This window comes from Aythya ferina (genome assembly GCF_964211825.1).
Source record: "Aythya ferina genome assembly, chromosome: 3".
In the NCBI taxonomy this organism is placed as follows: domain Eukaryota; kingdom Metazoa; phylum Chordata; class Aves; order Anseriformes; family Anatidae; genus Aythya; species Aythya ferina.
The window spans coordinates 100,330,071-100,346,713 of NC_140298.1; the positions used below are offsets into that span (position 1 = coordinate 100,330,071).

General features: G+C 35.0%; 1 protein-coding gene across 2 annotated transcripts in view; it reads right to left on the minus strand.

Annotated features, from left to right (window-relative positions):
* Positions 1 to 16,643, minus strand: part of PXDN (peroxidasin) — an 82,390-nt gene that overhangs the window by 45,959 nt on the left and 19,788 nt on the right. Inside the window, exons 2-4 of one of the 2 annotated variants that reach the window (XM_084516016.1) lie at positions 11,617 to 11,688; positions 10,420 to 10,491; positions 2,930 to 3,001 (exon numbers count right to left, since the gene is read on the minus strand). In XM_084516016.1, the coding sequence (XP_084372142.1) occupies positions 2,930 to 3,001; positions 10,420 to 10,491; positions 11,617 to 11,688 (216 nt within the window). The remainder of the gene's footprint in view (positions 1 to 2,929; positions 3,002 to 10,419; positions 10,492 to 11,616; positions 11,689 to 16,643) is intronic. The other variant, XM_084516017.1, reaches the window with a different exon arrangement.

Consider the following 16,643-nt stretch of genomic DNA (forward strand, 5'->3'; position numbering starts at 1 on the left):
TACTTAAAGACATTCAAAATAAGGCAAGAATCCAGCCATTTACAATGCATGACCCCAGCTAATCTTATTGTAGAATAATAGTTACTGTACTTCACATAACCCTCTCTCAAATTATTTTATTTTACTTTATTTATCTCGTTTTCCCTACCATAAGCATTTTAGCAGTACATCAAGACATTAATCAAGCTCCACTGTGTTAAATCTACATAAAACCTCACGTTTATGCAACAAGCAGGAACTTGTTGTAATATAAAACTTTTAAAAAATCATAGCAGCTTTTGACACCAACTGAAAATTGAATTGAGGGAAATACATAAAATAAATAGAAGAAGCTGCATCACTGCATGTAAGATAACAATTTTATATGTTAATTTCCCCAAAGACATGTATATATGAATACAATCTGCAGCATAATTCTAGCAACATCTTACAAAGAACAAAAATAGTATGTTAATGTAAAAGTTAAAAGAAAATGAGAAATTAATATTCCACTAAGAATAAACATTTAAATAATTCTGTGAATATCTGGGACTCCCACTAGCTGAGGACTGCAGAGAAAGCATGTTGTATCATGAAAATGTCTTAAATGAGATATTGAAAGTATAGCAGGAAAGCCAACTAACAAGTACATGCATTTGGGAACAGACTGAACTTAGAGCTCAAATTTACAATCCAATACCAAAAACTCATAACCTCCCAAGGCAGGTATTTGTGACGTTTCAGGTGGGAATCAGTGGTCTATGACTAGAGGTCTATGCACTAGTGATGTAGGCATAGAGAGGCAGCTTTGGTTTCCTTTCAGGCACCCTGGCTGACTTCATTCTGCTGCTCCAAAAAATACAGATTTCCTGCAAGTTTATGTCATATTTTTCAGACCCAAACATACATCCTGCAGGTTGAGAAGGGTCTAAACTGGTCCTAAGTAATCACTTTTAAACAAATGTCTTTCTCCCTCCACACTCTGCAATGGCTGAAGAGTTAGGCAACAAAATATGCATGGCTCAAGTTCTCAGTGTGTTCAAGCACCCAAAAAAATGCCAAGTGTTCTCAAAATTTATTCTACCACAAGTGAATTTCAAGGTCTGATTCAAAGATCTTATTGTCCTGGCAGAAATTTCCAAGGAAAAAGATATTTCTACTACATCAGCAGCAAAGAATTCTGTCGTGGAGGTTTAGTGGGATACTGCCAGCAGCAGTATTTGCGGCCGCTTTTCTTTTTCTTCCCTTATACATGCAACAGTCCTCTTAAATCAAACTGTACATACAGTTTCTCTCCAGTATTACTACTGAAGAATGAAAAAAAAAGTATAATTATATTAATTAAAAAAAATCAACGGTCAGTTTCATTCTGTTTCATTGGAGCACAGGAAATTACTGTGAAACAAGTGTGTTCTCCTGAGGTGTGGAGCCACAACCTCTCCTCTGAGAACCTGAGCAAGAAAGGAAAAGAACGTTTGGCTGAGCCAGTGCATGCAGGTTGCAAAATGTCTTTTGACATTTTTTGTGCAGGTCACAGTAGCCTGCAACTTGGAAATGTCATACTGAAGAACTGACACAGTCCCAAGGTGAAGCTGGAGAAATTGGGAAGGTGTTGTTTGGTCTTGTGAACACAGTATCTTTCCAAAGATAATGTGATAAAGCAGATCTTGTACAGCCAGGACCTATTTACGAGACTCTAACTTTGTTTAAAATTTGATTTTATGTAGAGTAACATTGAAGTGATTCAATAAATATACCTCAGTGTTTAAAATTCTACACAGAAAACAAGAATTGCTATTAGCATGCAACTAAGCCCTACCAGTTGCTGTCAATATGCTGTAGTAATCATTTCTAGAGCAGGAGGAAGAGAAAGGCGTTAAGGGAACAAATGACATTTATATATGTTTTATAATCATCACTTTTGTTTTGTGCAGATGCTCTTCCTTCAAAAGGCATCAACTGCCTTCTAAAATGAGCTTCCATGATTTGTACACCATCTGAAGTATTATTTTACACACTATGTCCACTAACGTCTGTTAGAGGTTTATACTACGAAGGAAACTGGTACATATCATAGTAGAAGAGATTTTCAGCCCCCAAAATTCACGTGCTACAAGACTCGTCAGTTTAGAATTGTTATTTGGCAGTCGGATTCTGAAATAGCGATGCATTTCTGTCTCCTTCTGTTTTTCTAAACATTACCATCATGCATACTAATGCTTTCTGTTTATAAAACAAAACATAGTTAAACCTAACAGAACCAATACAGTCAGTTCTTGTAATGCTACTGCCTGCATTTTCATTTTCAGCAGAGATTTATCTTCAGTCATTATAGAGGAAAAAGTGTAAGACTAATCAAGCTAGAAGACAAAGATTACTGAAACAACTGCATTACAAACAATGAACTTTCTTACTTTCTAAACATCTGTATATGGCAATCATTAACATGTATCAATAATAGTAAGGTCTTAATCTTAAAATCTCTAATTGTTTATAAAATACAACAATACTGAGATAAACTTCAATAGACCAATTCAGCTTTAGTTACAGTAAAAAACAAAGTAACTGCTGTAGTCAAAGGAATTGCAATGTTAAAAAACCTACAGAAATGAAATGAAAATCTTTCTCTAAGCAATACACATTAGTTTTCAACATTTTCCACAATTGTGCTCTTTCTTTGTCAAAGCTATTTCATAATGTATAGGGACACAGGGAATGCAAATCCCCCAAAAAAAAAAAAAAAGACAAACACAGAAATGAGGAATTTGACACAGAGATCAATTTTGTTTTTCCACATGTCCACATGCAGGTGATTACGGGGCTCTCTGACTAACAACCCATTGAAGGCAGACATGCAAAGCATGCAGGCAGGATGTATGGATCAGAACGTGCACTTTTCCTCTGCAGGGGAACCATGGAGATGACAGCACAGAATAGAAAAGGCACTTACAGTTGTTCTAGAGAGGCAAGTCCTTTAAATGCTTGCCTGTCAATTGACTGGATTTCATTCTTGTACAAATAGCTGAAACAAGAAACAATCAGTAATATTAGTACACAAACAAGAGCTACATGAAGGTGGAAAAGAAGAATTAAGTTGACACATGAAGACAGTTTTTCCACTACATATTAGGAAAAAAAATACAAAACAAAAACTAAACACATACACATAAAAATACTTTGTCCTTGAGAATTCATCCCAAATGTTTGCCAGGAAAAACAAAAGTCTGGGGCCTTGTAGGCTGTCACCCACATGGTCTTTGGCTTCCCAGTTCTCACTGTTATTACTTACTGCTTCTTTGCCCCTCAGTTTCTTGGTAGGCTTGCCAAAAGTCAAAATAAATTAAATTTAATGGGGCAGAATTGCATCAGGCTGCCTTTTCCAAAACACACCAGGGTTGCCACTGGCCTCTTGTTTTCTTTAAAACATTTCATATGAGTACTGGTACAAATATTCATGTTATGATGGAATTTGTCTTTTGACTCAATTTAGAGAACAGTGAGAATTTCGATAACTCCATCTGTGTCACCTTTTGAATAATTACAAAAGAAAAAAGTACAATTCAGAAGATTGCTATTGCATCAATAAAACAGGATTGCATATTTGTTTTATCATTTATAAAAGATGGACTTTAGGTTGCCATTGATAATATAAACAGAATAAACATATGCAGAGTACCAGTATGTTCACAAGTGATATCCATAATTTTTCCACAGAAAAAGTCCACTGGTTCTGGATGGATCAGTGTATGTGCTGAAGTTCATTAAGCTTTTAACATTAAGGACAGATGGTTTAGCGAATATGTTTGAGAAAAATCACACAGTTTAGCTGATAACTTCAGTTTCTGCATGGGGAGTTTCTGCCACTCTCTTTTTGTGTTAGGTTAAGAACAGGTTCTCAGTAAGAACTTCCTCACAATTCAAACAAATGGTTTGAAATTGAGTTAATCAGGCATGGATGTCTATGAAAAAGGGATGACGAGACTTGGTACCACAAATGGCTTTATTAGCTTTATTAGTAGTGTGTTTGGCTTTTCTATTGTTTGGCTTTTGGTTACTTACTAGAAACACCGAAAACTTCTTTGGAACTAGATGATCTTTAAGGTCCCTTCCAACTCAAGCCATTCTATGATTAAAGCAACAGATAAAATACTTGCCCTGCTGGAGCTGGTGACAGCTTTTACACCGACTTGAAGGCCAAAACTTTACAATAGTCCTTAACAAGAAATAAAGTTGTAGGCATCTGATGGTACCTCAAGACAACTTTGGGGGATGATATAGTGTCTTTCCCTTGAGTCTTAAGTTTTCCACTTGACAAGGTCTGAACACAATAATAAATCAATAGTCCTCAAGAATTCAAGAGTTCTCCATTACCATAGACATGCACCTTAACAAAAAAAGTACAGCTCCTCCAATGACAGAATAACTATCAAGCAAAAAATTGTGAGGTTTTAAAAATGTCCAAAATTCAGAACAAATTAAACCAGAAAAAATAATACCATCAACTGAAATGCCTATAAAAAATAAAAAATAATTTGAAAAGAAAGAGAATAAGTGTATCAGGCTTATTTTGGATGTGGGATTAGTTTTTCTTCTATTTGGGAAAAAAAAAAAAAAAAACGCAGAGAAACTAAACCAAAAATCTTTCATAACCTTTCATTCAAATGTGCGTTTAGACTAGTGTGAGATTTACCAACTCATCTGAGTGTCAGTAATATTGCATAGTCATTATGATTTTGTATCTGTTTAATTTTCCTGTCTATTCAATATTAAATTCCTACCTTTTTCTCCAGTGAGTATGTTAAATACACAATTTCTTCTCACCGATTAGAAAATTTCAATGACTGAACAGCCGAAGTGCTATTTACCGTTCATAATACACTCTGTCTAGCAGTTTGGAAATTCCTTATTCCTCTGAGTCCTAAACTTCTGATCAGAAACAGGAACAAGACTTATTTTAGATGCCTTGACATCTTAAGGCATCTTGACATTTGCATTTTGCATTTGAATTTGACAAATTTTATTCAAGAAATAGAATGAAACTGAATCCCTCCCCCCCCCCAAAAACAAAACAAAACAAAACAAAACAAAACAAAAAAAACTTTTATTAGAATCACTGCTGCAATTTTTATTTATTTTTCTGGAGACCAAGTAAGGCAGAGTGAAGAATAAGGGGCAGTTAGTGAAAGACTGAGAAAATGGCTTTGCAGTTTTTCAGACATTTAGCACCACAGTGTCGGGAACTTTTTTGTCCACATTTGGAGCTCTTACCAAGCCCTAGTGGTGGGACTTTATTCAGGATTCAGCTTTAAACTACTTTTTTTTTCCATGTTGATCAGAAAACCCTCAAATTCAGGACGGTCAACTGACCTCAGTCCAGCATGTTCCCCAACCACAGAGAAACCTCAGCAACACCAAGGCTACAAAAAAGTATCTATGTCCTGTGACATACAATAACCACACTTTGATTTAGTTGTGTATATGTTTCCCTGAAAGTATTAACAGAAAGACAAAAAATAGACTAACCTAATGAGGAAATGAGGAGAGAGGTGGCAGAAAACAAAATGCAACTCAAAAAATATTTGTCTTTCTAAAATGCTGCTTTGTCTAAGCAGGAAACTTTGCAAACATTGCACTAATTTTAATTCAAAAATAAAATAAAATAAAATGTATTATTATTATTTTTTTATCACACTAGCAGAAAAGTGATCTAAAGTAATATTAGGCACAAAGTCATTTATTATTTGATTTACCTAAAAGATTGACTAATACAACTAAATCATTGGAGTTCTTTAGAGGATGAACAAACAGTGAATTAAGATGACAAGGGAATATCTTCTATATGGATATTAAATTATTTTCTGGCAATTACTAGTATTTTCAGAAGGGTTCACAAAAAAATAGCTCTTTACAGAAATTCAAACAAGGCTGATAGTGGCTAATTACTGGTCATAGACTTGGGAAATGAACAAACAAATAGGTAATCAGTTATCAAAAAATTAGAAAAAAAAATAGTGCTTTTGTTTGTTTGTTTAAATCTGTTAGATTTATGAGAAAAAAATATTTTTTATGGACTATCTAAAAAGTCATGTCAGCATGAAATGCAGAGAAATGAGATCACAAATAACAGGAGGTGTTGAAGAGAAAAAGTACACGACCGTGACAGCAAAAATGGCAGAAGGCACAGAAGCACATGTGACGTAGTGTGATTTTGGGAAGGGTGAGGTAAGCGAATCTGCAGTTTGGCAATCCTACAATGGATCTTCTATTTTGCACTATTGCTTCATTCACCAAACGCAAAACAAATCTCACTGCATGTTCCCTCTTGGTATTTCCAAAACTGATATGTTCCATGCAGTCTCAACTCCCATTTACTATTTGCATAGTGCAACTTTGTCATGTCTGATTTCTGACCTTTTCATTTTTTATTAAATGAACATGCCTCAACATTGTTGCCAAAATAGTTTTTATTCTCCATTTTTATTTTTGAAACTGTCCCCCATGATATCCTTATCTCTAAATTGGAGAGACATGGACTTGACAGATGGACCACTATGTGGGTAAGAAATTGGCTGGATGGTCAAGTCAAAGAGTTGTGGTCAACAGCTTAGTGTCCAGGTGGAGATCAGTGAGGAGTGGTGTTCCTCGGGGGTTAGTACTGGAACAGATGCTGTTTAACATATTTGTCAGTGACATTGACAGTGAAATTGAGTGCACCCTCAGCAAGTTTACTGATGACACCAAACTGTCAACGTGCTGGAGGGAAGGGATGACATCCAGAGGGACCTGGACAGGCTTGAGAGGTGGGCCTGTGCAAACTTCATGAGGTTCAACAAGGCCAAGTGCAAGGTCCTGCATCTGGACTGGGGAAATCCCAAGCACAAATACAACTTGAGAATGGACTGAGAACAGCCCGGATGAGAAGGACCTGGGGATGTTGACTGATGAGAAGCTCAACATGAGCCAGCAGCGTGTGCTTGCAGCCCAGAAATCCAAGTGTATCCTGGGCTACATCAAAAGAACTGTGGCCAGCAGGGTGAGAGAGGTGATTCCCCCACACACACTCTGCTCTTGGAGTCCTGCACCCAGCTCTGGGACCTCCAGCATAAGAAGGACAAGGAAGTATTAGGAGTCTGGAGAAGGGCCACAAAGACGATTAGACAGCTGGAGAACCTCTCCTATGAAGAAGGGCTGAGGGAGTTGGGGTTTTTCAGGGGAAGGGAAGGCTTGGGGGAGGCCTTATAGTGGCCTTCCAGTACTTAAGTGAGGCCTACAGGAAAGCTGGGGAGGGGCTCTTTTTCAGGGATTGTAGTGATAGGACAAGGGGTGATGGTTCTAAACTAAAAGAGGGTAGTTTTAGATTAGATAATTAGGAAGAAATCCTTTACTGTGAGGGTGGTGAGACACTGGAACAGGTTGCCCAGAGGAGCTGTGGATGCCCCATCCCTGGAAGTGTTCAAGGCCAGGTTGGATAGGGCTTTGAGCAGCCTGGTCTAGTGTTCAAGGTGTCTATGCCCATAGCAGAGGGTTGGAACCAAGTGATCTTTAAGGTCCTTTCCAACTCAAACCATTCTATGATTCTATGATTTCTATCACTTCCTTCACACTAGCTTCTAGTTTACTGCTCAGTAAAATACATTCTCTTTACCTGAAAAGTTCTTTGTAATTGCTAACCTATATTTTACATTTTTCCATATCTCCTCCCCAAATCATTTCCTTTTTTTGTCTTAACCTCACTCTTACCACTACTGATTGCAGATCTTCTAACATCTCATACGTCAAAAGCATATTCCTTCAATTCCCAATTGTCCCCTGTCTTGGAGAATAAGCTGTTGACTTTCAGGATCATGAAGGATCTTACACAGTTTCCATAAACCTGCCTATAGCTATGTTAAAAGGCTGGGTAATTTTTCTTTCTCCTCTTCCAATAATAACTAACTCAGTTAACTGAATAAGCATAAAGTTGTTCAGTAAACTGAACAAGTCAGAGGAAGTCAATTAAATATATTCAGTGTACCGTATACATCATGGAACAACATGCTTGTATATGTAGCAGCAACAAATTACAAACATTACCAATTGTTTTGCTCATATTAATACAACTTTATAGAAGTTTATTTTATACAGTAGTGTTTACATTGTCCTTTGCAGAAGGGGGAATGAAAACATTATACAGAATTACTAAAGTGCAGAAAAAAACTATATTATGGATGAGGTCCAAGCTAATAATGCTTTTTTCATTCTTTCTAAGGAACCAGATTGCCAATACTAAGGTAAATGAAATAAGAATGGCAGAAAGGCAGAAACAAACCTCTTGGTTTCATAGCAAAACAAGGATAATGACATATATTACTTTCCAACTTCGTGTATATGGATTCAGACAAATTATTACCACAAACAGCACAGCAAGATCATGAAAAACTTAGGCTTATAGAACTTCAGAACATGTTTATATAACTGTAAAAAATTCAAGTACATCAAGAAAAAGAAAGCAAATAATCCTAAAAAAATAAGCATCCAAAATCGTATGTAAATAGTTTTGTTTTTATAATTTAAAGACCAACTTTTACAATTTTTTCTTCAGACAGATAATTCTGAAAATAGGCACACCTCATAAAGCTATAAGCTCAGTTTTAGAAATGAATAGTACAAAAAAGCAGTTGACAATTCTGAGGCTTATTTGAGATTTCCTTGGAAAAGTTTTGTCTGAAAGCTAAAACTGATCTGCAGTAAACACACAGGAATGGGCCCTGATGTCTCTTATAGATTGGCTTACTAAATTTTTATTATATATGCTGTATTATGTTTTATACTTGCATATTTTATATAGCAGTATATATTTGCAACTATTTTATACATACTTATATAAATGTATGTAAGTGTTAATAAATATATTTCACTAAATCAAAACCATTGAGAAATGACAGACTTTTTAGAGCCTGTGAAGCCCAAATTTTCAAAACCATCTGCCACCCAGTACTTCAGTTCTCATAAAGACACATGTAACACCATGGGCTAATAATATCATTTTATGAAATAGAAGAATACAAGTTGTGTTCTTATACAAATATTCATAGGATCATGCTACCCAAACCCACAATTATTCTGGATGATTTGGCTACATAATATTAGATTCCAAACAATATTATAACTTTGTGGAAATAATATAGTCTCTCCCCCTAATTTCTACTTCAGTTGATTGTATTGGGAAAAAGTCTGTTTTGTTTCCTTTGTTCCATAGAATACACTTAGCATGTGCTTACTCAACTGAACTTTTCACAGCTAAACTGTATTCATTTCATACATTTGAGCCTTCTGTGCTGATATCTGTTCAGTACCAGCACTTTTATAATGCTACAGCTGTACAGTCCATTTATATCACAGCCAACAAAATAGGCAAAAACATACTCTTAAAGTCTATTTTTTAAAAATGGGCAATGATTTAAAGAAGAGCTCACTGTAATTCAGTGAACTACCACATTTAACTTTGTTTTCAAATCTTACAGTGAAGAGGAAGAGAAGAAATCTTCCTCTTAGCAATGTAGGTATCATTTAATACACAGTATTATAAGTATATGAAATCAAGCATATTATAATATAGTTAACTCTTTTCAGTCTTTTATTAAACTGAATGGAGAGCATAGTTCAGTTTTATCTCAGATTTACTACAGCTTTGCAAAAACAAGCATGTGAAAATAATGAACTAGTTTGAACAGATTATTCTAATAATTAGAACAGCTACTTCTGCATAGCTGCTGGCTATGGAAAGAAACCTAGACATCCTGAATTAGGAGACTTTAAGTACTCCACTACTAGATAATTTGTATCTCAACTTACAAAGCACCAGATTCACCACACAAACGTGTCTTGTAAAAATAACGGATCATCATGAACTTTAGTAATTTATTAGGGATGCTCTGTTCAATATCCTCTTTCCTCCATTTCTATGGAGAGTACACAGCTTTATTACTGCAAGACAACACATATAAAAATGAGACCAGGAAATTTGGGGTGCTCTTTGCTTATCTGGATAATTAATACACTTGATAAGTCTGTTAAAATCATTTATTTATTTAATATTTTATTCTCAAAATAAACAGGTTGCCTGAAGACATAAACCTTGTGGTCAATCATATAGGTAGTTTTTCATTTTGTTTGACTTTTCTCTTATTTCTAAGTTACATATAGTTAATAGCAACTAGTAAGTCTTTCAAAATCTACTGCATACAAACAGATGTTGAAGTCTAGAAAATTTCAAATCACTTACTTACAGAAATGGGTTCACAGTTGTCCCTGCCCCATAAATTAATTTCACTAATTTTCAAAGCAGTTTATCACCTTAGATAGTAAATCAGATTAAAACTCAATATCAGATTAAAACGCTTCCCAATAAAGAAGTTCAGTTATGTATTGATACAAAAAAGTGATATTCATTTAACTTACAGATATTTCAGATTTTCAAGGTCTCCAAATGCCCCACTAGGTATTCTTTTAATTTGATTGTTGTTTAGAAGCCTATGAAAAGAAATAAAGAAAAAAATATTTTAGCATACAAGAACAGTATGAAAAAATGTGTAATGGTGTAAATGTAGCATGAAAACATAAAAGAAATAACAAAACAAAAGACTTTTTTGCTAACAGTAACTGCTAGAAGAAAAACTACTAAGTGTTTACAAATCCTCAGTCACTGCCTTGCAAGAGAAAAGTCTAGACAAAATAAAGAAAAAAAATCTAAAAACTGAAATAACATTCCTTAGATGAAGGAAAATAAAATCCTGGTGCCACAATTACACAGAGGGCTGAATTTGATAAAATTGACATTATCAAAGAATTGTCATTAGCAGGTGCATTTAAGTGACTTTCCCTGAATATTTCTTACTATTCTTCTATGTACTAAGGTCTTCACATCACACACGAACACAACTGTCTGCATTCACAAATGTGCAATCACCTATCAGAAACATGCTTGCAGCCATTTCAAAAGTGATGTTTGAAGGAAATACAAAGGAAATACTAAGTAAAAAAAAAAAAAACTATAATGCCCATATAGTGTTATGGATGTGTAAAAAATGTCTTTTACAAAACATGGTCTTCTCTTTACATACATACACAGTAACCGAGATCTCAAAAGGAAGCTCAGTAGGAATAAAACTTTCCAAATTCTGCCATCCTGGCTGGTATTAGAATAAGAAAGTTCAAAACATTAGAAACAGAGCTTATCAAATATTTTTTAACTGCAACACATTTGAACACCTGAACCTTTGAACAGCTTTGTTGTGACTACATATTACATCATATGTGATATTACAACTAAAATATTTATCACAATTTAGAAACAATGATATAGTAAAGTTGTGTGGTGGTTTTTTTTTTTTTTTTTTGTATTTGCAATTAAAGAATGTTTTAATGTTAATAAAATATTAGGATGCAAATACTTTCCTTTTTTATTTTAACAGACATATGCCTGGTGTTGCTTTCAAATACTTTGGACTTAAACGTTATTTCCCTCACCTGTGTAAATACTACAGCTGAAATTTGTTAGACTACTTACCTGTGAAATGTGAGTAAATTTGGCACAGTATCAAGTTAACCATATTAAATCAAAAGGGAAAAGGGCCTTAGGGTTGAAAAATAACTTACAGTGTGTTCAAGTTTTTAAGCCGTCTAAATTCTCCAGGCTGGATTTCTTTAATCCTATTAAATCTTAGATCTCTGTAGAATAAAGAAAAAAAAATCATGTTATTTAGAGTAAAGCAAACAAACAAAAATGATGTATTTTTTCATAAGAAAAACTGAACTAAGCACAAGGCTTTGGGGACCACTGTGACCAGTCTCCATCCATAAACCTTAAATATGGATAAAGGCAGAAGCAAAACAATTCTAGTTTGACAGTGTTTAGCAGAGGATTCACCAAATACAGCCTCAGCAGTCAATGCTTAAGGCTGCATCTAGGCTATTCATGAAGGATATTCTCTTCCACAATGAAGCATCTTGTAATGGGATGTTGGCTTTTATTTCACTCAGTGGAATTGTCTTCATATTCTGAAAGCTGCTTGTAAATAACAGAGTAAAACTCTAGAAAGAAAAAAAAAAAAAAGATCAGAAAAAGGAAAAGGAAAAGGAAAAGGAAAAGAAAAAGAAAAAGAAAAAGAAAAAGAAAAAGAAAAAGAAAAAGAAAAAGAAAAAGAAAAAGAAAAAGAAAAAGAAAAAGAAAAAAAACAGCTTTCAAGACTTCTAAGCTACTCTACTCTTCTGTTCTGGATAAGGAGGCATAGGTGCCTTCTGTTGGCCTGCAAACCTGTAAATCCAGTTGCTTGAATTTGTTTTCTTATTTAATTATACTTTCTCCTAACTTTTAATATGTCTTCAACACCTTCAGCTTCCAGCTATGAGAATTTAGCTTATAGCTTAATGAGAGTTTCTCCAAGAAGCAAACTCCAATTTTTCAAGTGAGATGCTGAAGAGAAAGCAGTGACATGGAGCTCAGAAACAGATTCAATCAACTCATTTTGATGATCAACAGACCCATGCAAAAGAAAAAGAAAAAGAAAACCAGGAAATAATTTTCTGCCTGATTAGCAAATTGGATTGGCTTCCTGGAAGGTCACAAAAGTGAGAGAGGGACTGCAAGGAAAGAAGAGGACCTGATCTGGTCTGCCATCTTCCCTAGCACCTGATGATGGATGTGCATAAAGAAGGACCATGTCATCTCTGGCAAGCAAACAGAAGGGAAGCAAATTGAAGTATGTAAAATCTGAAAGATCACAACCATCATGCTTATTGCACTGTTATTTTTAGAACATTACCAATTGCTTCAGATAAAAAATATAAAGAATACTCCCCTTTTTTGTTCTCTAAATTGTTATAATTATGCTTCATGAGCTATTTCTTGTACACAGAGAACAAAAAAAGCAAATTCATGACCACTGTAGATTTCTCAAGAACTGTTTTTTTCAAACTGTCTTAATTTCCATATCTAACAGGATAATAAACCATGAACAAGGAAATAAGAGTATACATTATGCACGTTAGTTTGGGGTTTTGATACAGGCCATTTATATAAACAAACCAGATAAATATGGCTTGGAGGAAATTTCTATAAAACAAGTGTAAAACAAAATTGGCAGGAAATAAGATAGAGAATAAGATTAGTTACTGAACAGAAAAGCCGTATCAAGTAGGACTAGGCAGAAGTCTGACATAAGGTATTAAATATTTCAAGACAATGATGGTAGAAGGAAAAAGTAAGGTTAAAAGTAAGGTTCATACAGATGCTGACAAGTTTGGAGTGACTAAAAATATTTTGGAGGATGTTTGAGATGAGAAACAAGCCTGAAGTTATAAATCCCTGAGAAGTGGAAATAATTAACTGAACAGCAGTGAGACAGGGAACTACCAGAGAGCCACTAGATTTTCAAGTCAATAAAGGCTTGCATAAACAACAACAACCAGCCTCAACCAGCAATGCTGTACCAGAGTGGAAAAAAAAGCATGTACAACACAAAACAGGAGCATTGTTTCTCAGGCCTGAAGTATCATCCTCCCATAGGTCATGTTCAAGATCAGCTCTGAAAACTGCTTTTCAGGCGACAGGAGCAAAAAGCAAGGGACCTGATCCCTCGGATGGCAGAAATAAAGGCTGTGTTAGACACCTGAATAACAATTTGGTAGCCTAAGCAAGACCATTATGATACAGATCTCCAGAACAAGTATATTTTGTGTTGCTGAAATCATGTGGTTAATCTGCAGGATGAGGTTCTTTGCCCCTTTTTTTCTGCCCAACCATGTTGCCTACTTTCCTGTTACTCCCCAAAGCTTGTTCCCTGTCCATTTGCTTCTCTTTCACCTTTATGGGTTTTCCTCATTTTGTCTTTACAAACCAACTGAATCCCTTCTGTATGCTCAGCATTCCTGACATCCAAATCCTGCTACCTGCCAGATAGCAATGGATAGTGGAAGCCTGAGGCAGTCCACCTCAGTTTTTGACTATCTTTTTTTTTTTTCCCTTCCTCATCAGTTACCAATTATTACTGAAAGGAAAACAATAAATGAAACTGTCAATAAAAATAATGCACTTATGGTGACAGCATGGGATTTTAGAATACTATAATATTTTTTGAATAAATATCTAAAACTGTTATATATTCATTTCTTGTACATAGAGGATATGAACAAATTTAGTATACCTGCCTCCTAATTCAAGTTATTGCCTTTATTACATATTTACAGTGAAAATATTTATTCTTTTAAATCATACCTAGACAACACAGAAATACTTTTAGGGAAAAGGAGGCTACTGCAACTTTCTTATATTGAATTATCTGGGCTTCTGTTCCAGTACCTAAGCATCTTCCTTCAGAGCAATTCTGCCTGACCTCCCTAAATGCTTTCCTAATATTGTTATTTCTTTGCTCTCATTTACAAACAGTGTCAACTATGCATCGTAAACCAACAACTCCCAGGATTACTTTCCTGGCCCTGTGTCATCTGCTCCGTGCTAAGTCATGGAGCACGAGCAGGAAATGATCGGGCAAGCGTGAGGTTGCGGGGGCCAAGAACGTGCCAGGGAGCACACTGACAATTTAGCACTTGGACACCCTTAGAGGCGCGCTCCAGTGCCTGCAAGCAGTCTGGGTCCCACAGCTTGCAGATGCCAAGCAGCACGCAGCAAAGGGAGAGCAACAAGCAGCTGCTTAGCAGGCTTCCTTTGCCCGTGTTTTAATGCAGATCTCTAAGATCTAGTTGTATAGCATGTAAACAAATGCAAAATGAAATAATAGCTCTAAATAAAAAGTTGGTTTCATATGACACAAAATGGTGAATGCTGTATATCTAACTTCAAAATTTGCTGAACTATCTGAAATGATGCCTCAGGTTTGCACTTTCTTTGTGATATGTTAAATTTTAACACCAAGTATTTTTCTTTTTTGTGTGACAAAGAGCTTGTATTAGTAAGCAAATGAGTTGGGCTGCAGATACGTTTTGTCTGGATGAAAATAAACTCTAATAAATTCCTTATTTGAAGGAAACTATTTTTAACAACAGTAGACTAATAATATTTCCAAATTAGCGATCAAAAATAACTTTTAACAGTATTTTTATATAATTAAACAAGATGAAAACTTCTAAATATATAAAGAATATTATGCAGCTCCTACTGTCATACATAAACTAGTTTTCCCATGGCAGCTCTTAGCACTCCACAATAAACTTAAGTTTGCCCTGGCAGTACACAGTAATGAAAACTGAGCTCTCTGTTAACACATTCTAATGAGCAAGACAACATTCAGGCATGTAAATGCATTGCAAGTTTATAAAAAGTATTTTATAGAATACATCAATATATACTGAAATGCATTAATGACTATTTGGAGCATGAAAATCACACAATCGAATATACAGTGAACTATACAGCTTTGGAATATACTGAACTTAAAAATCAAGCAACTTACAAGAAAAGCCAATTTAAAAAGTTTGTTATTATACTCTGAAATACAGGAATCCCTCCCTACAAAAGAAGTGCTTTTATTCAGAACAAATTTTATTTTTAAATAACTTTTTATTTATTTTTTTTTAAACACAAAATCTACACTGTTTTTGTTTATCCTTTTCTAATTATTGCAAAACAACGTCCTAAGAAGAGAGTTAAGGCTCTACATTTCATTAGTTTTATAAAAGAAGAGACTTGGTGTACTTCAATAATCCTACTACAGATTCTTTTTGGTATATATTTGACTTTTAAAGGTGCTGTTTTATCCTCAAACTAAAACAACAACAACAACAAAAAGAACTGTTCTAAATAAAACTGGCTAGGCTGTCAACATGTCACATACTCCCATCATACACCTCAAAATGTGGTAGCCCGGGCATCCAGTTGCGTATATCCAATGTCAAAACAAGTCCCCCCCCTCCAGTTGCTGGTGGTAAGCTATTTGCTGCCAGGTAATAAGCACTCACTAAGCAGCAGCTCATACAAAAGCCGTGTCCCCAAATGGGGCAAACAGGCTAATTCCTCATTAAGTGCAGAGGAGAGCACCAGGACTTCTCCTCCTGCTCCACCCCTGCCATGACCTTCTCATCTCAGCCTACAGACTAGCTACCCTGGCACTTCACTTTCCACAAGGGATTTCCTTAAAATCCCTTAACAGCTTTATACAGAGTATATTGGAAAAGACTTTTTATGTTTTTCAGTTTTAATTCATGTCAGAAATAAAGTGATCATGATGCAAAACCATATTAAGATCTTTAATAAGAAAGGAAAAGTAAAAAATAACCTGTTAAACTATTGTTTCATTCATAGATCTCTCTCTCAATATATATACAAACATATTTGGCCAATTTTTATCCAACTTATGGATATATAAACAATGTATCATGTGATGATTTACTTTAAAACATATCTTGTGGCATAGTGTATGTATGCAATCCACCATCAGGGCATTAGCAAAGAACTCTACATCTCACATTCACATCTGAGAGAAATGGTGAGATTAGAAAGATTTCAAATCTTGTATCACAACTACAGGCATTCTTTCCATTGTTATAGGTTATACACAACTTTTCTATACAGTGTTCTATGAATTAATTACATTGCACTTAAACCTCAATACAAAAGCCTTAGAACATTATCATTAAATAAAATATTTCATAACAGCAAAGACAGAAAA